The sequence below is a fragment of the Oncorhynchus masou genome, chromosome 11, assembly GCF_036934945.1.
Source record: "Oncorhynchus masou masou isolate Uvic2021 chromosome 11, UVic_Omas_1.1, whole genome shotgun sequence".
NCBI classification, from domain to species: domain Eukaryota; kingdom Metazoa; phylum Chordata; class Actinopteri; order Salmoniformes; family Salmonidae; genus Oncorhynchus; species Oncorhynchus masou.
The window spans coordinates 45,894,246-45,914,533 of NC_088222.1; the positions used below are offsets into that span (position 1 = coordinate 45,894,246).

The following is a 20,288-nucleotide window of genomic DNA, read 5'->3' on the forward strand; positions in this document are numbered from 1 at the left end:
ATATTTCATGATGTGTCAGGAGAGAGAGAGAGAGAGAGAGAGAGAGAGAGAGAGAGAGAGAGAGAGAGAGAACAAAGAGAGACAAAGAGTAGAGAGAGCGAGGGTATAGAGAGGGTGTAGAGAGAGGTAGAGAGAGAGAGCGAGAGAGAGAGTAGAGAGAGAGAGAGTGGGTAGAGACAGTGTTTGAGAGAGAGAGGATATAGAGAGAGTGTAGAGAGAGGGGGTAGAGAGAGAGTGTGTGTAGAGAGAGAGAGGGTAGAGAGAGTGTAGAGACAGGATAGAGAGAGAGAGAGAGGGTAGAGCGAGAGAGAGAGAGAGAGTGTAGAGATAGATAGAAAAAAAGGGAGAGAGAGAGATCAATAGCCCCCTCCCCTGCCCACACCCTGCAGGAGGGACACACACGCAGTGTCAGACGCAGCTCTGGACCACTTATCGACAGACACAGGCACGTGTAGCTTTTGGACGCCGCAAACCCTGCTCTACGGTAAGAAATTCTCTGCATGAGATCTGTAGCTTCATATATTACATGTATATCATATATATATCCATCTGTGTCTACATGTCATGCCATATCTACTACAGTCCATGTGTCACCCTTTTACTAGGATGATAAAGACAGTTACTATACGTGCCACAGTAGGCTGGCTAATAAACAGCATTATCCAAAAAGACAGTGATTGTTTTAGGATATTACTAATATACTGTAATATGATAGGGCACTTATTCTCAATCATTTGTCTGAGCACTCCCTGGGTGGAAGTGGAGCACATGCAACAGGACTGGATTTACAAGGAGGATGAGGGGTAGAAAGGGGGGAGAGAATGAAGGATGAGTACATGGGAGAACAAAGGCCAAGTCCAACAATACATGGAGGGTCTAAGGGGTGGGCATTAGTGATCAGAGAGACCAACACTCATCCATGAAAATCTTACAACAGCTGTCCTTCACACCCACGTACACACACGGGTAGCAGTCTTGAAACCCTGTTTGGCTGCAACTATTATGAGTAATGTTTCATTCTAAGGCGTGTCCTTACTCATAGCCATTCGGATGGAAACATATTGATAGCAACTACTGTGTCTCATTTGCATCTCCCTCTTCATTTACAGCTATCATGTCTGACAAACCCAATATGAGAGAAATCTCCAGCTTTGACAAGACGAAGCTGAAGAAGACGGAGACCAGAGTGAAGAACCCATTGCCAACCAAAGAAAGTGAGTGAGTGAGTCTTGTCCATCTAGCTCTGTGATGAATCTGCTTGAGGTAGGACTCAGCCCTTTAAGGTTTTCCATGGGCTGTCAGATCCATCTTATTGCTGGCATCTCTCCCTAGCAACAGATGACCAGGCAAGAAGATGGGCTATTTACTACCCATCCATGCAAGAGTAACTGTGTGTTCAGGGGAGGGGTTTTCTTTAAATTGATTAACAAAGGAAATGCAAATATGTGTGATTAACCATAGCTTTAAACACAGATGGTGTATAAAAGACACCTTGTACTGTACACTGGCCCAAAGGGGGGAGGGGTGTTCTCTCAATTTAAATACATTTTACATGGTGAGAGCATGAGTCAATATCACTCAAAAACTGTAATCTGGAGAGGTGGTTTTATTAGTCAGGATCTGTAGGCCATCACACTCAACCACAGGAGGTTGGTGGCACCTTACTTGGGTAGGATGGGCTTGTGGTAATGGCGAGAGCGGAATAGGTGGAATGGTATCAAATACATCAAACACATGGTTTCCAGGTGTTTCATGCCATTCCATTTTCTCCATTACAGCCATTCTTATGAGCTGTCCTCCCCTCAGCAGCCCCCACTGCACTCAAGCATTTTGCTTTGATCATTGGATCATCCAATAATATAAATATGCATAGAAATGAGTATCTGAGATAGCCTTTTTCTTCGAAAAGGGTTTAACATTTGTTTCCATTTTGTAGCAATCGACCAAGAAAGGAAACGAGAGCCATCGCCTTGACCAGAGGAAGAGAAGTGTTTCCGACCAGCTACTTTAATTTGATTCTCTGACCTCCATCTGTCAAGAACCATAACTATGAAGGGAGAACAGGACCTTGACTTTTATCACACTGGTGCTCAACAAAATTGTAAAATGAGGGGTATTAGGATTGGTTGCTAGTCAGAGGATGTTTTCAAAACACTTACTGCTCAATGTTTTGTATGTCTAAGTCAGAGTAATAAAATATGACAAAAAGATTTGTTCTATCATTATGTGAACAGGTTGTGTACATTCAAGTAGACTACAGGCCTAAACAAAAGTCGCCAAGCCTCCAAAGGTATAACGGTGCCACAGCCACACTCGCAGAGATTTAACAGAATATTGAGGTATACTATCCTCTTCAAAGCTAGTCTTCACATTTCCCAAAACCTCGAGAATAGCAGCTGCCGTTCAATAAACTTTGATTAGTTGCTAGCCTGGGTGCAAGTCTTTGTGATCCTTAAGGAATTGTTTGTTGAAAACGAACAGCTCCAGGGAAATTAGTTATAACCTACCGCGTGTTTTTCAAGCCATATTAGTAGTTTAATTACATGCAATTCTGCTGATTTACAATGTGAAATGAAAAGGACATTTCTGCCCAGTTTCGAACCAGTGTGGTGACAATGGCTTCTCAGAACCGATGGCTTCTATGGTTGTGGCTAGATGGCGTACAGCTACGGACCAAGTGCTGCATGTTTCAGTTGCATCCGGGACAACAGCAGCATTTTAGTAAAGCCTAACCTAGTTCTCCTTACCTGCCATATTCAGTATCCTATCAGGCTACAAAAACTCAAGCTATCAGGTCCAAGAAACCAGTCATCACCACCAGGGACCTGCAAAACCACTGAAGACTAAGTGGGCCCATACGGAATCAACTCAAGATTGGCGCCAGTGAAATGACGTAAGAAATATTAAATTCAATCAAATTCCTAGCACGAGTGCCAGTCTGTGCCATCATGCAAAACAAAAATTGTTTTGCTTGACAATGAGCAATGGTGTGGACCAGGCTGTAGGAGACAGACCTGGGACCAGGCTGTAGGAGACAGACCTGGGACCAGGCTGTCAAAATCCCACATCAAAAACTGTAGTTTTTTTACTATGCCGTGAAAGATCCTTTTCAGTGCATGGAAATGTTTTACAATACATGTAGCATGCTACTGTAGAAAAGATGCTGTAGAGCTGACATGCACATCTCCATCAACATTACACAGTTTGCCATTACAAACCGATGTCCAATATAGATGTTGCCCCTCTAACATGTTAGTGAGAATGTCATGTATAACTTCGCATAGGCTGCTTTTACACAGCCAGCCCAATTCTGATGTTTGGCACCAATTGGTCTTTTGACAATAATTGGCAAAGATCAGAATTAGCCTTACTGTATAAGTAAACACAGCCATAAACATATCTAATGAAACCAAAATGAGGCATCAAAGAGCAGTCAACCTAGTAAAATAGACAACATAAATATGACACAGCAGGAGAGACTTTCAGCAACAGTAGGGAAAGGGCAAATAATGGTCTACAAATATGGAATTAATCTCAAATACAAAATGTCCAAGATAAATTATTCAAATGCTAATCAAGCATTAACATTAGACAGTATCTGTAAGTTAAACATTAAAAGAGACAAAATTATAAAATCAATTTTATTTCTAACAATTAGCCAAAGACAATGACGTAGCAATATTCTGCAGGCTTTAACTATATTTTCTATAAATGCCACTTAACAGGTCAAAATTAAAACGAATCCAAAATATACTGGTTGGTTCCATCTACAAGTTGACATTCTCTAGACAATCGGAAATGAATTCAGATTTAGGCAAATCCCTTTTACATCATACCCCAATCCCACACTGAATTCCTTGTTGCAAGTCCAGAGCCAGAAAAGAAAGTCATCTAGAAACCAGAAAAAAATTACTCAAAATTGGTTTATTTCAAAAGCTCCGACAGCTTCTGATTCTCATGTAAATCCAGTCGACATGTAAAATACAACCATACAATACATTAGATTCAAAAAAGGTACCAAAAAGTACAGTAAAAATAACACTTCCATCTCTGGAAATGTGGACCCCCCCAAAAAAGATAAAATAAAAACATGGAAAAGTGGCATTTACTTCTCCAGTTCCTCAGATGGTCTGTACAAATGGAGCATGAATCTCATCCCACAGGAAAGAATCAAGTCCTGCATACTTCTGCCGCGCCCATGGTCTTTCAAATCTGTGTTTACTTGAGTCCTTTAAGAGAGGAGAAAAAGGAATTGTTGCACACCACTTAAGACATGAGCCCACCACCCTGCATCAAAGAGCAAGCAAACAGCTAGGGCAACAAGCATGCAAGAAACAGGGGATGGATTAGAAAGTCAATGCTGCCGGTTAGAGTGGTTATGGCATAGCATTAAGGGAAACAGCAGACATTGTTAAATTTGCTGTGCAGCTTTAAGCAGATAGTCACCCATCTCCCACTCTAGAAAACCCATTGTGGTCCACCGCAACATCAACCCTTATTGATCCAGTAGTGTAGTTGTAGGGGTGCATCTGATGCAGATTTTGTGCTGGCAAATTTGAGGGTTTGAGGTTGTGTACTTTCAAAACAAGTTTCCTATCCCCAACAGCACTGTATTTACTTAATCCAATTGATGAAGAGTGGAGTAATTTAATTATAATCTACAATAGCCTTCCCCTGAGCCAGACTAAATCTCGGCAAGGAAATTTTTGGGCATCAATGCCACAAATCTAACAGCTATATCGCACCACAATGTTACAAAGCACTAAAATGCATACCTGCACTACATGTGATCAGTATGGCTTGTAGCTACCCTGGTGGCCTCCACGTCTTGGAGTTTTCCCATAGCTTGTATTGCCCTGGTCTGCAGGAATAGAGAGAGAGGACTGAGTGCTTCTGTGCAAAGACAAGTCAAACAATCAGGTAGGCGCTTGCCAGAGGTCTATACTCACTGTAGTCGTAGCCCCCTCCATAGTATCCAGCGGAGTAGTCATAGTTGCCGTAACTTCCATAGTTTCCATAGCCCTGCTGCCCACCATAGCCATAGCCCTGGTTGCCATAGCCTTGGCTCCAGTAATTACTATAACCCTGGTTCCCATATTGGTTTTGGCCTGAGGGAAAGAAATGTGGTTAAGTCAGAAAATCATTTTGCACAAATTATAATCCAGATATTTATGGTCCAAGGATGGATGTCCATTAGCAACCCATTTCTCAGATCCTTCCATGCCTTGTGAGCGCAACACCTGTCATGCACCCTTAAAGCTGAGGTCTTCCTGCAGGTAAAACCATTGCACCCTGCCCTTTACTTGAAATGAAACTAGCATTATACAAATACTCTGCATACCTTTGTGATGCCTTAAGTCACTCATAACTACGTCGGACTGCTTTCTTTAATACGCACCACCACGACCCCTGCCTCCCCGGCTGCCTCCATAGCTCCCTCCACCACCACCACGGCCTCCGAACTGCTGTTGCTGGTACACCTCCTTGGGCTGGGCAATTTTGATCTCACACTGGAATTAAATCAAGAAGGATGGTTTGATAATAGATGCGGTAAAGACATGACAGCATGCAGTACAAACACGCAAGACCTATTCACACCCATCTTTTAAGTTGAAGATTTGGAATCTAGAGTGTCAAGCTCACACTGGACCCCCATTTCAGTCAGGACACTGCAACAATCTATTTGAACACCGACGTGCAAAAATGAAATGGTGTTTAATTTGGACATAATAATTCTAGTAATTGCACACCATGCAAGTGGGTCTGAAACTCTTGCATGCAATGTGCATTTCAGTGAGGAAGCATTGTAATACCACGTTGCATGAGCATGGCCCAAAGCATTTCAGGAGGGAATAAACAAATGTACAGACTAAGCAATTAGACAAGTTTGCATTTCACACAAATAAGATGCTTAGCCAGACCGATGTACACTGAACAAAAATTATAAGACGCAACATGTAAAGTACTCATTGCATTAACACAAATAAAAAGATCACAGAAACATCCCTTTATCAATGTGTGCACAAATTTGTTTACATTCCTGCATTTGTCTTTGGCCAAGATAATCTATCCACCTGACAGGTATGACATATCAAGAAGCTCATGAAACAGTGTGATCATTACACAGGTGCACCTTGTGCTGGGGACAATAAAAGGGCACTAAAATGTGCAGTGGTCTCAACTCCACAGATGTCTCCAATTGAGGGAGAGTGCAATTTGCATGCAGACTGCAGTAATGTCCACCAGAGCTGTTGCCAGATATGGTAATTTATTGTTCATTTCTCTAAGCCACCTCAAATAAATATTTTAGAGAATTTGGCAGTACGTCCAACCGGCCTCACAACCACAGACCACGTGTATGGCTTTGTGTGGGCAAACAGTTTGCTGATCTTAAAGTTGTAAACAGAGTACCCAGTGGGGGCAGTGGGGTTATGGAACCAACACAATTGCAATTTATTGATGGCGATTTGAACGCACAGAAATACGGTGACGAGATCCTGAGGCCCATTGTCGTGCCATTCATCTGCCGACATCTCATATTTCAGCATGATAATACACTGCCCCATGTCGCACGGTTCTGTACACAATTCCAGGAAGCTGAAAATGTCTCAGTTCGTTCATGGCCTGCACACTCAGAAGCCCATTGAAGGTATTTGTAACTAACACATGCATATCTGTATTCCCAATCATGTGAAATCTATAGATTATGGCCTAATGAATTTATTTCAATTGACCAACTTCCTTATATGAACTGTAACTGAGTAAAAACGTAGAAATTGTTGCATATTGCATTATATTTTTGTCAGTAAAGAATTATAACTACAGCATACACGTTAACCCACATATCCCACCATCAACCGTAAGTTAAAAAAAAAAAAGTTTAAGAAATATACATACAAGGCCTTCCTTTCCGTTTGTTACCTTGGTTCCACAGACATTGTGAAACTTTTTTTCAAGGCATTTTTTAACAGTGGCCTCTTCCTTGAATGTGATGAAGATAAACCCCCTCCTTTTTTTGAACTTCGGGTCCACTGGAAGTTCAATGGATTCAATCTGAAGATGTGAATTATGACACATTTAGAACACTGGAAAATCAATAGCTACTAAAACATACAGGAAGGTCAAGTTGAGGCCATCATAGGACAATGACAAACCTCTCCAAAGGTTCCAAAGTATTCTCTTATGGCCTCCTCTGTGGCTTCTGGGTTTAGGCCACCAACAAAGATCTTCTTGGCTGGTTCCTTCTTCATTGCCATCGCCTTCTTTGGGTCTATCTGTCGTCCATCTAGCCTGTGTTCTTTCTGCTCAAGAACCTACCAGGTTAGAGAAAAGGTTAGTATACAAAGCCCAACTTGTCACAATGTAAAACCATGTCAACTTTCTCATGGCACATACCTTGTCTACACTTGCTGCTTCTTTGAACAAGATGAACCCAAACCCACGTGATCGTCCTGTGTTTGAGTCCATCTTGATGGTACAATCAGTCACCTCTCCAAATTTGGAGAAGTAGTCTTTCAGGTCTTTTTTGCTAGTGTCCCAGCTAAGTCCACCAACAAACATTTTGCTGCAGAGAAACACAGATCAGTAACACACCTAGGACAATTCTCATAGGCTGACAACTAAAACAACCACTATAAAACATTTGTTTTTATATTATTTGAGTTTTAAAATATCTCAAATCACTAGGGACATTGTGGCTTACAAACTTGTACAGGCCAGTAACAGACTGGGTGTTCACACATATTTTGGTGGAAATATAGCTGAGAATTCTCAACTCCACGATATGTACATCACATCTCAATAGAGTTGGAGACAATGAGTTTTGGTGGAGTGTACCTCCAACTACATCGAGTCGGTATCATTTAACGCATACCACATTAGTCCTGTGTAACGACGTCATTTTCTACGGGTGCTGCAATCTGTAGTTTTTGATTACTAAATTCTGTGTGACCTGTCAAATGACATCACAATCTGTGCATGAAGTTAACTACTTAAAACATGCACTACCAAGCAATAGTTTTATAAATATCAATGATTTAACGCTTACTGTGTATTTGTGCTTGTCATAGTTGTCAGTGGGAGTTGGAATCCAGTTTCTCAACTCCACTGTAGAGTTGAGAATTCTCAGCTAGTTGAATCACTGCAACTCATAACACTAAATATTTCTGAAAAATTAAATGCTATAACTGAATTCTAGCCAGTTGAAGTTCATCCCCCAAATGGGCTGCTCATGGCTCCAAAAATGGAAAAAAAAAGTTTTTTTTTACCAAGGACGTAACGTTAGTATGTTACATAAATGTTAAAAAACACCATACAGAAACGTACCCAGCGTCATCCTCGCCTTTACTTGCATTTATCTGTCCCCCCTCTGCCGCTCCGTTCTGCGTGACTCCTTCCTCCACCACAGCCGGTTCCTCTGCCACTGGCTCTCCCTCTACCGTGCAGCTCTGTTCTTCTTGTTCCTCTGCCTCGGGGTGTTCTGTGGATTCTTCTGCGCCATTCAATTCTTCCTCGGCTTCATTTCCATTTTTAGCGGTCTCCATCAATTGCTGCTCAGCGTCGTCAGACATAGTGATCGCCTACAGTAGGGAAAAAGAACGTTAGCTAGCAGCCCAAGTTATATGAATAGCATTTCCCGTAGACAACCATGAACATTCAAAAAGTAGGCCCCAATGACTGCCCTGCCATACACTAACCGGCTTCTTGAAGCTTGTTAACATCGGGACACTAACATTTGAGTTGATAACACCACAGCCAAAGTTTAATTGTATTGTACTTTATACGGATACAATCAAACTGTACACAAACAATTCAAAGGCCTGATATTCTAATCTGAACAGATGTATTTAGCAATTACGATAGCTCGCTAATGTTAGCTGGTGATTCTGCTCGTGTTTGCGGCCTGCCAGTGCCTGACTTGACAAACCGCGTTAGCTTGCAATAGCTAATGACGTGAGAGCAGCTATACATTATTTAGCTAGCGCGATACCGAGGGACATACATCGTTGAATCACAACGCAATGTGTGCGAGATAAAAACGAAAATAGCGCTTACTGTTTAAAATGTACGCTGCTATTCAAGATGGATACTCTCCGACTCCGCTAACTCGTGGCAATCTTTATACAACCGGATAGAGTACCACAATGTTGTCGTCATAATACCCATAAAACCTAGCGGTCAAACACGGAAATGGTTCCAATTGGTTTTTCGTCATACATTTTTCCCATAGGAGATTTTAGAATCACTTCAAACAAGGTCTGTGTTTTTGTGGATCAAATTATAATGTAATGATGGGAAACCAAGGCTTTCTGAAGGCATCGGCATTTTCACCAAATTGTACAGAAAAACGGTTATTTTCTCTGAGCTTCATTATCTGTTCAGAATGCACATTAGTGACACCAGCTTGTGAGCAATAAATAGCAGCTTATGATTATCAGACAGTTTTAGCAAATCAAATCAAATTCTATTTGTCACATGAGCCGAATACAACAGGTGTAGTAGACCTTACAGTGAAATGCTTAAAGCCCTTAACCAACAATGCAGTTAAAAAATAAAAATAAAACCCCAAAAATAAGAATAAGAAAAACAATTAACAAATAATTAAGACCAGCAGTAAAAGAACAATAGCGAGGCTATATACAGGGGGTACCGGTACAGAGTCAATGTGCGGGGGGGAACCGGTTAGTCAAGGTAATTGACTTATGCATAGATAATGATGGAGAGTAGCAGCAGCGTAAAAGAGGGGGGTGGCAATGCAAACAGTTTTGGTAGCCATTTGATTAGATGTTCAGGAGTTATGGCTCGGGGTAGAAGCTGTTTAGAAGCCTCTTGGAACTAGACTCGGCGCTCCTGTATCGCTTGCCATACGGTAGCCGAGAGAACAGTCTATGACTAGGGTGGCTGGAGTGTTCACCAATTTTTAAGGCCTTCCTCCACCGCCTGGTAAAGAGGTCCTGGATGGCAGGAAGCTTGGCCCCAGTGATGTACTGGGCCGTACACACTACCCTGTAGTGCCTTGCGGTCAGAGGCCGAGCCGAGCAGTTGCTATACCAGACAGCGATGAAACCAGTCAGGATGCTCTCCGTAGCCGTAGAACATTTTGAGGATCTGAGGACCCATGCCAAATCTTTTCAGTCTCCTGAGGGGGAATATGTTTTGTTGTGCCCTCTTCATTACTGTCTTGGTGTGCTTGGACCAGGTTTGTTTGTTGGTGATGTGGACCCCAAGGAACTTGAAGCTCTCAACCTTCTCCACTACAGCCCCGTCGATGAGAATGGGGGCGTGCTCGGTCCTCCTTTTCCTGTGGTCCACAATCATGTCCTTTGTCTTGATCACGTTGAGGGAGAGGTTGCTGTCCTGGCACGACACGGCCAGGTCTCTGACCTCCTCCCTATAGGCTGTCTCGTTGTTGATCAGGCCTACCACGGTTGTGTCATCGGCAAACTGAATGATGGTGTTGGAGTTGTGCCTGGCCGTGCAGTCATGAGTGAACAAGGGAGTACAGGAGGGGACTGAGCACACACCCCTGAAGGGCCCCCGATATACAGTACCAGTCACAAGTTGACACACCTACTCATTCCAGGGTTTTTCTTTATTTGTACTATTTTCTACAGTGTAGAATAATAGTGAAGAAACAAAACTATGAAATAACACATTATTTACAGTTGAAGTCGGAAGTTTACATACACCTTAGGCAAATACATTTAAACTCAGTTTTTCACAATTCCTGACATTTAATCCTAGTAAAAGTTCAGGGTCTTGTGATGGCCACTCCAATACCTTGACTTTGTTGTCCTTAAGCCATTTTGCCACAACTTTGGAAGTATGCTTGGCGTCATTGTCCATTTGGAAGACCTATTTGCGACCAAGCTTTAGCTTCCCGACTGATCTCTTGAGATGTTGCTTCAATATATCCACATCAGTTTCTTTCCTCATGATGGCATCTATTTTGTGAAGTGCACCAGTCCTTCCTGCAGCAAAGCACCCACACAACACGATGCTGCCACCCCCGTGATTCACGGTTGGGATGGTGTTCTTCAGCTTGCAAGCCTCCCCCTTTTTCCTCCAAACATAACGATGGTTATTATAGCCAAACAGTTATATTTTTGTTTCATCAGACCAGAGGACATTTCTCCAAAAAGTACAAGCTTTGTCCCTATGTGCCGTAGTCCGTAGTCTGGCTTTTTTTATGACAATTTTGGAGCAGTGGCTTCTTCCTTGCTGAGCGGCCTTTCAGGTTATGTCGATATAGGACTCGTTTTACTGTGGATAGAGATACTTTTGTACCGGTTTCCTTCAGCATCTTCACAAGGTCCTTTGCTGTTGTTCTTGGATTGATTTGCACTTTTTGCACCAAAGTACGTTCATCTCTAGGAGACAGAATGTGTCTCCTTCCTGAGCGGTATGACGGCTGCGTGGTCCCATGGTGTTTATTCTTGCATACTATTGTTTGTACAGATTAACGTGGTACCTTCAGGCGTTTGGAAATTGCTCCCAAGGATGAACCAGACTTGTGGAGGTCTACAATTTTTTTTCTGAGGTCTTGGCTGATTTCTCTGGATTTTCCCATGATGTCAAGCAAAGAAGCACTGAGTTTGAAGTTAGGCCTTGAAATACATCCACAGGTACACCTCCAATTGACTCAAATTAGGTCAATTAACCTATCAGAAGCTTCTAAAGCCATGAAATCATTTTCTGCAATTTTCCAAGCTGTTTAAAGGCACAGTCAACTTAGTGTATGTCGACTTCTGACCCAGTGGAATTGTCATACAGTGAATTATAAGTGAAATAATCTGTCTGTAAACAATTGTTGGAAAAATGTATTGTGTCATGCGCAACGTAGATGTCCTCACCGACTTGCTAAACCTATAGTTTATTAACAAGAAATTTGTGGAGTGGTTGAAAAACAAGTTTTAATGACTCCAACCTTGGTGTATGTAAATTTCCGACTTCAACTGTATATTCCCCACTGTTTCCCTTAAATCCTGCTCAGCTTAAAAGGTACAATGCAGCCGTTTTTATCTTAATATAAAATAATATCTGGGAAACAATTAAGTACCTTGCTGTGATTGGTTTCAATTAAAATGGTCAAAAATAAACAAAAATAGCTTCTTAGCAAATAGCAATTTCTCAAGCAAGAATTTTGCTAGGACTGTCTGGGAGTGGTCTGAGTGGGGAGGGAAAAATGTAATGTTATTGACAGAAAGGTTTTTATTATTGTTCTATAAACTAATTTACCGCATGGTGATGTCACAATGGAAAGACCAAAGCTCCATCCGACCAGAACAGGCAGAAATTTCAGGATGTCTTTTTCAAATAGCTCTTACACTAAAAGGTCATTATCATAATTGTCTCAATTTCACAGTATTATTCCAACCTCATAGTGTGGAAATGAACACTGAGTGTACAAAACATGCATTTTCCATTACACGCTGTAGATGGACCAGGTGAATCCACGTTAAAGCTATGATCCTTTTTGATGTCACTTATTAAATCCACTTCAATCGGTGTAGATGAAGGAGAGGAGACAGGTTAAAGTAGGATTTTTAAGCCTTGAGACAATTGAGACATGGATTATGTGCATGCCATTCAGAGGATGAATGGTCAAGACAAAATATGAAGTGCCTTTGAACAGGGGAGGGGTATGGCAGTAGGTGCCAGGCGCACCAGTTTGAGTGTGTCAAGAACTGCAAAGCTGCTGGGGGTTTCACACTCAACAGTTTCCTGTGTGTGTCAAGAATGGTCCACCACCCTAAGGACATCCAGCTTGACACAACTGTGGGAAGCATTGGAGTCAACATGGTTCAGCATCCCTATGGAACGCTTTAGACACCTTGTAGTGTCCATGCCTTGATGAATTTAGGCTATTCTGAGGGGAAATATTAGGAATGTTTTGTACACTCAGTGCATATAAAACACAGTAAAATCATGTGTTTGACTGCACTGGATCTTTAAACTGAACTGTGATACAGCCAGCATGGCTATCTGATTGTGAATAACTGCAGTTAATGTTTTCCTGATGAAACATCGGCATTGAGTGGATTAAAGGCACACTTTTCCAGCAGACGCTCAAAGCACATTGGGATTTAAATTTAAAAAATGTACTTCGATAGAAACACACATGCATACATTCTCAACAACAACAACTAAACTCCACGTCTGTACCACGTGGTCATTATTCTCATAATTTTTGCAATTATTTTAATTGGTGGCTTGATCAGGTTAGAGGAGAGTGAGAATTGGGAGGGGACTCCCTTGCACACTAAGACGGAGTGGAGAAGCCTCCATCTCAAACCCAGGTGCTCATGCTATAGCCTAGCCCCAGGTCCCATTCTGTCCTCAATAGCAAGAAACAACTGGCTGCTGGATAGGAGAGAGAGAAGGAGGCTTGAGCCTGGGGAGGGACATGTCAATCTAGAACTTTCCTACAAAACAAAAAAATTCAAAACGTCTGGGTTGGTAGATTCCTCCAATGGTCTTAAACTGTTTTTCAAGTGCTGTTTCCCATAGTAATTGGGTTGTTCAGTGGTCGGTTTGGATTTAAAGGGGAAAGGGTTCGGGTCACTACAAGGTGTATTTACAGTGTATTTCAAATAAGGTTATGAGAGATGAAACACATTGATGTGGTTAGAAATAAAAAATACAGAAAATATAAATACTTAAAAAATGTATTTGTAATAAAACATTATTTAAAACAAAGTCTGGGAAGCATGGATACAACACATTTTCTTTGGATCAGTGTGCAACTTTGGAATGTTTCTATATAAACTTTTCGCCACTTCCATTATTTTCTCATATAGAGTTTCCCTGTGTGGTACTACAGCCAGTCACCCCAACTCTCCGTTTGGTCACATACCAAACAACATCTAACATACCTTCCTCTTGCAGCCATAAAATCTGCTCCAAGGATCTCAATTTCACCTCAGCAATCTTTGGAGCCTGCCGTATGGACAAGCTGAGTGGGAGAATGTACTGGAACACCCCTGAAACACACAGAGAACACACAGAGAAACACACAGAGATGGGTACAGTAAGATGGAGACCTGGCTTTCCTGGTTGGCATGCAAAGGCTAATTAGATGGCATCATGCATGTGAAATATTCCCTTTGCAGATGACTGATAAGCGTACAGGTCCAAAATCTGACAAATTACCAAGTGGCCTCATGAGTGGAATTGTATTCATATTTTTCATAATTTCATAATTAATAAACTTTTTTTTTTTAAACCAGTCGAAAATCCAGTGTTTCTCTGTCAAACGGTTTTGTTATATTTCAGTCTTATGTGATGTATATAAAGTGTAATATTGGGATGCAAACTCAACATTTTACACATTTCAACTATATCTGACATGAAACAGGCTTCCTTCTTTTTTTTAAGCCCATAACCCTGTCTATGAGGTGTATACTTTTGTTCCAAATTATATTTGTTTAAGACTACCAAGAAACACTCTGTGACCCTGATTAAGCCTATTGCAGTAACAGGTTATATCTTATATTCTGAAGTGTTGGGCTTTAGATCACAATTGTGGTTCTGTTTTGTGCCAGACTGATAAACACAGACCCTCAGACTGAAGAGGAGTTGAGGTAGCTGAGATAGTAAACTAACAAGATGCTAAACTTACAATACAATGTTGTCTTCCTATGTGTGTGGAGGGAGCATTGCACCCTCACTGTCTGATTCCCTTTTAACCTAATCAAGGAGCTGTACTGATGGTGTGTGTGTGTGTGTGTGTGTGTGTGTGTGTGTGTGTGTGTGTGTGTGTGTGTGTGTGTGTGTGTGTGTGTGTGTGTGTGTGTGCGTGTGTGTGTGTGTGTGTACGGACTTGTCGTCTCTATGGTGTGAGAAAGAGCAGTATCTGAGAGGAAGGGTGTTGCTTTGGCTCAGAGGAAAGGTGAGGAGGACAAAGAGAGCCTATGTCCAGGCCTTGAGCAAGCATTACGATCATGTGGCATGACTCTGTCCAGCACCAATGCTAGATAACACAATGACCAAACACATACCTAGGGTTCTTAGTCCACTGCCAGCCTCACACATGCACGTGTGCAAGAATACACACTCGTTGACACACCTGCATGCACGTACACACACATGTACGCAAGCGTACACCTGCACACACACACACACAATTTAAAGTTAAAAGTATAACATTTGGCTTTGCATCATACTTCCAGAACATAAAAGGTTGGATGTAAAACTGTTTGGCATACAGCAATCCAAATAGAATCAACTCATTTATTTAACAGTGATTCAAAAAATCCAATAAGTGGATAACCCTCACAATTCTATAATGTTTAGTTGAAAAACATACAATCAAAACATACATCAATCATATACCTATATGAAGCCAATCCATCATCAAGAGTTAAAGTACCTGCAATGAGTAGCTGGGTGTCCTACCTGTCTTTTGTGATATAGAGGGATGTCATGAGGAAGAAGAGGCCCCCTAGGACCTCTACGAAGCAGCATAGCAGGAAACTGTACTCCAGACTAAGGAAACTACATGCATGAGAGTCAGGCTGGTGTCTACTCAGAGCATCAGAGATCTACAGACAGGAGAAGAGGCAGTAGTACTAGGGTTGGGCTCAATTCCATTTCATTTAAGTAAACTCAATGAGAATTGAATGAAAAACATTTGAAATTGGAATTGACCCCAACCCTGGTTGTTACTGTTCACTGACATCAAACCCTACTGTAGGGCTGATAGATTTTGATTCAACAATAGAATGTATTGTAATGAATTGTAAATGACAGTGTTACTGCCCCCAGCAGGTAAGGGCTTCCGGTATCTCCTAGGAGATGACAGACCATGATTTGCAGAGCTTCAGCTTCAGCTGAGAAGAAATACATGTAGGTGAACCCAGTGACTTATAATTACACTGAAATATACACTCAATGGATAGTTTATCAGGTACACCCATTTAGTACTGGGTCGCACCCCTCTTTACCTCCAGAACGTCTTGAATTATTTGGGGCGTGGACACATTGTTCAATTGGTATAAAGGGACCTAACGTGTGCCAGGAAAACATTCCCCACACCCTTACACCACCGCCACCAGCCTGTACCGTTGACACCTGGCAGAATGGGACCATGCTGCTTACTCCAAATCCTGACTCTGCCATCAGCATGATGCAACAGGAACCGGGATTCGTTGGACCAGGCAATGTTTTTCCACTCCTCAGTTGTCCAGGGTTGGTGATTGCGTGCCCACTGGAGCTGCTTCTTCTCGCTTTTTGCTGATGGGAATGTAACCTTCCGAGATGCACACTACTGTTGTACTGCGCCGTTATTTGCCTGTTTGTGGCCTGTCTGTTAGCTTGCACAATCCTTGCCATTCTCCTTCGACCTCTCATCAACAAGATTTTTTCGCCCAGGATTGCAACTGGATGTTTTTTGTTTGTCGCACCATTTTCGGTAAATCCTAGACACTGTCGTACGTGAAAAGCCCAGGAGGCCGGCCGTTTCGGGGAAACTGGAACATACCATGCTCAAAGTCGCTTAGGTCAGTCGTTTTGCACACTTGTTCAATTGAACTGTAACTGAATGCCTTGATGCCTCCTCTGCCTGCTTTATACAGCAAGCCATGGAACAAACAGTTTTCGTGAACAGGGTGGTGTACCTACTAAACTGGCCACTGATTGTATTTCAGGGCAGATAAGTAGAATCAAGAGCACGGCATGCTCAACAATTTTTGGGGGGTGCAGGGTTGGAAAGGCAGATCAACTTTGTTACACAAGAACACAGGGGCGCAACTTTGGTTTTAGTGTGGTGGGGGGTGGCATAACTATATATTTGTAGATATCCAGTTGGATAAACACACCAAACAGCCTACCTGACCGCTCAGAGGCATCGTTTGGTGTCACATTCGAATGATAAAACTGGGTGGGGGGCCAAAAATACTATTTCAAAATGTGGCCCCTGCAAGAACTTATGGCTAACTCACTGAAACTGACTGGTTAATGCATTTTGATATCATGTCAAATTGCAGTGAATCAAACTCACCAGGAGGATATCAGCTAGAATGGCCGAGTTCAGTGATAATATAGGCTCCCCCAATGACCCCCTGAGCAAAATTAGACATTTACAGGCATCAAAAACAACATATGGTCAACATAATGCTTGTTCAAATGTGTTTTACTAAGCAGCTCCTAATGAGAGCAAGATGAGAGCATCAATCAATCAAATGAAGACCCCAAAGAGCAAACGAAAAAACACATTTCATACGTAAGTGGCAGTAATCAAATCAAATCAAATTTTATTGGTCACATGGTTAGCAGATGTAAATGCGAGTGTAGCGAAATGCTTGTGCTTCTCGTTCCAACGTGCAGTAATATCTAACAAGTAATCTAACAATTTCACAACAACTACCTTATACACACAAGTGTAAAGGAATGAAAAAGAATATGTACATACTGTATACATATATGGATGGTCGTGCGGCATAGGCAAGATGCAGTAGATGGTATAGAGTACAGTATATGTATATGAGATGAGTAATGTAGGGTATGTAAACATTATATAAAGTGGCATTGTTTAAAGTGACTAGTGTGGGGCCCCAGTGTTGAGGATCAGCAGCGTGGAGATGTTGTTTCCTACTCTCACCACCTGGGGGCGGCCTGTCAGAAAGTTCAGGACCCAGTTGCACCGGGCAGGGTCGAGACCCAGGGTCTCTAGCTTAATGATGAGTTTGGAGGGTACAATGGTGTTAAATACTGAGCTGTAATCGATGAACAGCATTCTTACATAGTTATTCCTCTTGTCCAGATGGGTTAGGGCAGTGTGCAGTGTGATTGCGATTGCATCGTCTGTGAACCTATTGGGACGGTAATCAAATTGGAGTGGGTCTAGGGTGTCAGTTAGGGTGGAGGTAATATAATCCTCGACCAGTCTCTCAAAGCACTTCATGATGACGGAAGTGAGTGCTACGGGGAAATAGTCATTTAGCTCAGTTACCTAGCTTTCTTGGGAACAGGAACAATGGTGGCCCTCTTGGAGCATGTGGGAACAGCAGACTGGGATAGGGATTGATTGAATATGTCCGTAAACACACCAGCCAGCTGGTCTGCGCATGCTCTGAGGACGTGGCTAGGGATGCTATCTGGGCCGGCAGCCTTGCGAGGGTTAACACATTTGCTGCGGAGAAGGAGAGCCCTCAGTGGAACTGTATTGTCCTCAAAGCGAGAAAGCAGTTGTTTAGTTTGTCTGGGAGCAAGACGTCAATGTCCGTGACGGGGCCTCTTTTCTTTTTGTGAGTAGTAATTGACTGTAGACCCTGCCACATATGTCTCATACCTGAGCTGTTGAATTGCGACTCTACCTTGTCTCCATACTGACACTTGTTTGATTGCCTTGCGTAGGGAATAGCTACACTGTTTGTATTTGGTCATGTTTCTGGTCACCTTGCCATGATTAAAAGCAGTGGTTCGCGCTTTCAGTATTGCGCGAATGCTGCCATCAATCCACAGTTTCTGTTTGGGGAAGGTTGTAATAGTCACCGTGGGTACAACATCACCGATGCACTTGCTAATAAACTCGCTCACTGAATCAGCGTATACATCAATCTTGTTGTCTGAGGCTATCCGGAACATATCCCAGTCCATGTGATCGAAGCAATCTTGAAGCGTGGAATCAGATTGGTTGGACCAGCATTGAACTGACCTGAGCACAGGCGTTTCCTGTTTTAGTTTCTGTCTATAGGCGGGGAGCAACAAAATGAACTCGTGGTCAGATTTGCCGAAAGGAGGGAGAGGGAGGGCTTTGTATGCTTTGCGGAAGTTAGAGTAACAATGATCCAGAATGCTGCCAGCCTGGGTCGCGCATTCGATATGCTGATAAAATTAAGGGAGTCTTGTTTTCAGATTAGTTTTGTTGAAATCCCCAGCTACAATAAATGGAGCCTCGGGATATGTGGTTTCCAGTTTACATTGAGTCCAAGGGCCGTTGAGGTGTCTGCTTGGGGGGGGATATACACAGCTGTGATTATAATCTAAGATAATTCTCTTGGTAGATAGCACACATGACCAACATCCACAAACATCTTACCAGTTGTGCCACAAGAATAGCTAGCTATTAGGCAGCATAAGTGGGAACCCTTCAGGCTGGTTCCTTGGAAGTTGTGGGAATGTATGTTTTTGGTTTGACATTGTTTGTGGGAATGAAGCCATACCGGTGTAGCCAGACCGGTATAACAGAACGTTTTTTTTAAACATTATGAGAACAGAAGGGAACATTTAGCCTGTTCTGGAAGTGCTTGTTTTTAGTTTGCAGGGAGGTTCTGCGAATGTTTTAGTCTGGTTCCTTGAAAGTTTTCCTGGGAGGTTTTATTAACGCTGAGAACGGAAATCATAGGTTATTTGGAGGTTTTTGAATAAATTCCTGAAAACGTTCACTGAATGTTTCAGTAAGACTTTTATTAACATGGCTAGCTTTTTTGAGGTTAACTTTACAGAAAGGAAACAAGCACTCATTAGGTCAGGTGTGGCCAATTAGTTGCCGACAAACATGAACACACTTAACAAGATAGAGAATAAAAGGAGTTTTGTTGATGCTGAGAAAAGAATGTATATGTTTTTAAATAACATTCTTAGAACGTTCTCTGATCGTTACTAAAGTTTTGTTGTGGTTTTTACAGAACGTTTTCATAATGTTCTGAGAACAGAATTTAAAGAACTTACTGATGTAATGTGTAAAAATATATATATATTTTTACATTCCTAGAATGCCAGGAACTGGAAGTTCTGAGAACATTGTTTTCAGTCACACCTTTTTTTTTTACTTTCCCAGAATGTAGAAAAATATCAAATTAAATCAAATTTTATGTCACATGCACCGAATACAACTGTGAGATGCTTTCTTATGAGACTTTCCCAATAATGCAGAGTTTAAAAATAATAATAAAATAGTAACACGACGAGGAATAAAATAAAATACTCAAGAACAGATTAATGTGCAGAGGAATGAGGTATTTGGTGTAGATATGTCCATGAAGGGAAGGTAAAGTGACTAGGCATCAGGATAGGTAATAATAAGAGTAAAATAAAGAACAGAGTAGCAGCAGCAAATGATGAGTGTAAAAGTGTGTGTGCATGTAGTCTATGTGAATGTGTGTGGGTTTTGTGTGGAAGTGTCAATGTAGTGTGTGTGAGTGAGTGTGCATATAGTGTAGTCTAGTGAGTGTGCGTAGGGTCAGTGCAAGATAGAGTCAGTGCAGATAGTTCAGGTACCATTAATTGACTATTTAGCAGCCTGGCTTTTTAGCGGTCTTATGGCTTGAGGGTAGAAGCTGTCTCAG

General features: G+C 41.9%; 2 protein-coding genes across 4 annotated transcripts; one reads left to right on the plus strand and one right to left on the minus strand.

Annotated features, from left to right (window-relative positions):
* Positions 1-234: 234 nt before the first annotated feature.
* Positions 235-2,210, plus strand: LOC135548739 (thymosin beta-11-like). Its single transcript, XM_064978624.1, has 3 exons — positions 235-484; positions 1,110-1,214; positions 1,937-2,210. The coding sequence occupies exons 2-3, from the start codon at positions 1,115-1,117 to the stop codon at positions 1,972-1,974; spliced, it is 138 nt and encodes a 45-aa protein (XP_064834696.1). The 5' UTR covers positions 235-484; positions 1,110-1,114; the 3' UTR covers positions 1,975-2,210.
* Positions 2,211-3,627: 1,417 nt separating this feature from the next.
* On the minus strand, positions 3,628-9,139 carry LOC135548738 (heterogeneous nuclear ribonucleoprotein A/B-like). Of its 3 annotated transcripts, none has more exons than XM_064978620.1 (9): positions 9,055-9,139; positions 8,326-8,579; positions 7,396-7,564; positions 7,155-7,313; positions 6,922-7,053; positions 5,399-5,510; positions 4,950-5,108; positions 4,776-4,861; positions 3,628-4,229 (listed from the first exon to the last, which is right to left on the minus strand). In XM_064978620.1, the coding sequence occupies exons 2-8, from the start codon at positions 8,568-8,570 to the stop codon at positions 4,791-4,793; spliced, it is 1,047 nt and encodes a 348-aa protein (XP_064834692.1). In that variant the 5' UTR covers positions 8,571-8,579; positions 9,055-9,139; the 3' UTR covers positions 3,628-4,229; positions 4,776-4,790. The 3 variants fall into 3 exon arrangements, with proteins under 3 accessions (XP_064834692.1, XP_064834691.1, XP_064834693.1); XM_064978619.1 differs by having other exon boundaries at positions 6,898-7,053; XM_064978621.1 differs by lacking the exon at positions 4,776-4,861 and having other exon boundaries at positions 6,898-7,053.
* Positions 9,140-20,288: the final 11,149 nt, after the last annotated feature.

Coding starts and splice junctions, on each gene's coding strand:
- LOC135548739 (XM_064978624.1), top strand. CDS start 1,115: ATGTCTGACAAACCCAATATGAGAGAAATCTCCAGCTTTGACAAGACG. Junction 1,215..1,936: donor CCCATTGCCAACCAAAGAAA/GTGAGTGAGTGA, acceptor TCCATTTTGTAG/CAATCGACCAAGAAAGGAAA.
- LOC135548738 (XM_064978619.1), bottom strand. CDS start 8,570: ATGTCTGACGACGCTGAGCAGCAATTGATGGAGACCGCTAAAAATGGA. Junction 7,314..7,395: donor AAGCAGCAAGTGTAGACAAG/GTATGTGCCATG, acceptor CTAACCTGGTAG/GTTCTTGAGCAGAAAGAACA. Junction 7,054..7,154: donor ACTTTGGAACCTTTGGAGAG/GTTTGTCATTGT, acceptor TCACATCTTCAG/ATTGAATCCATTGAACTTCC.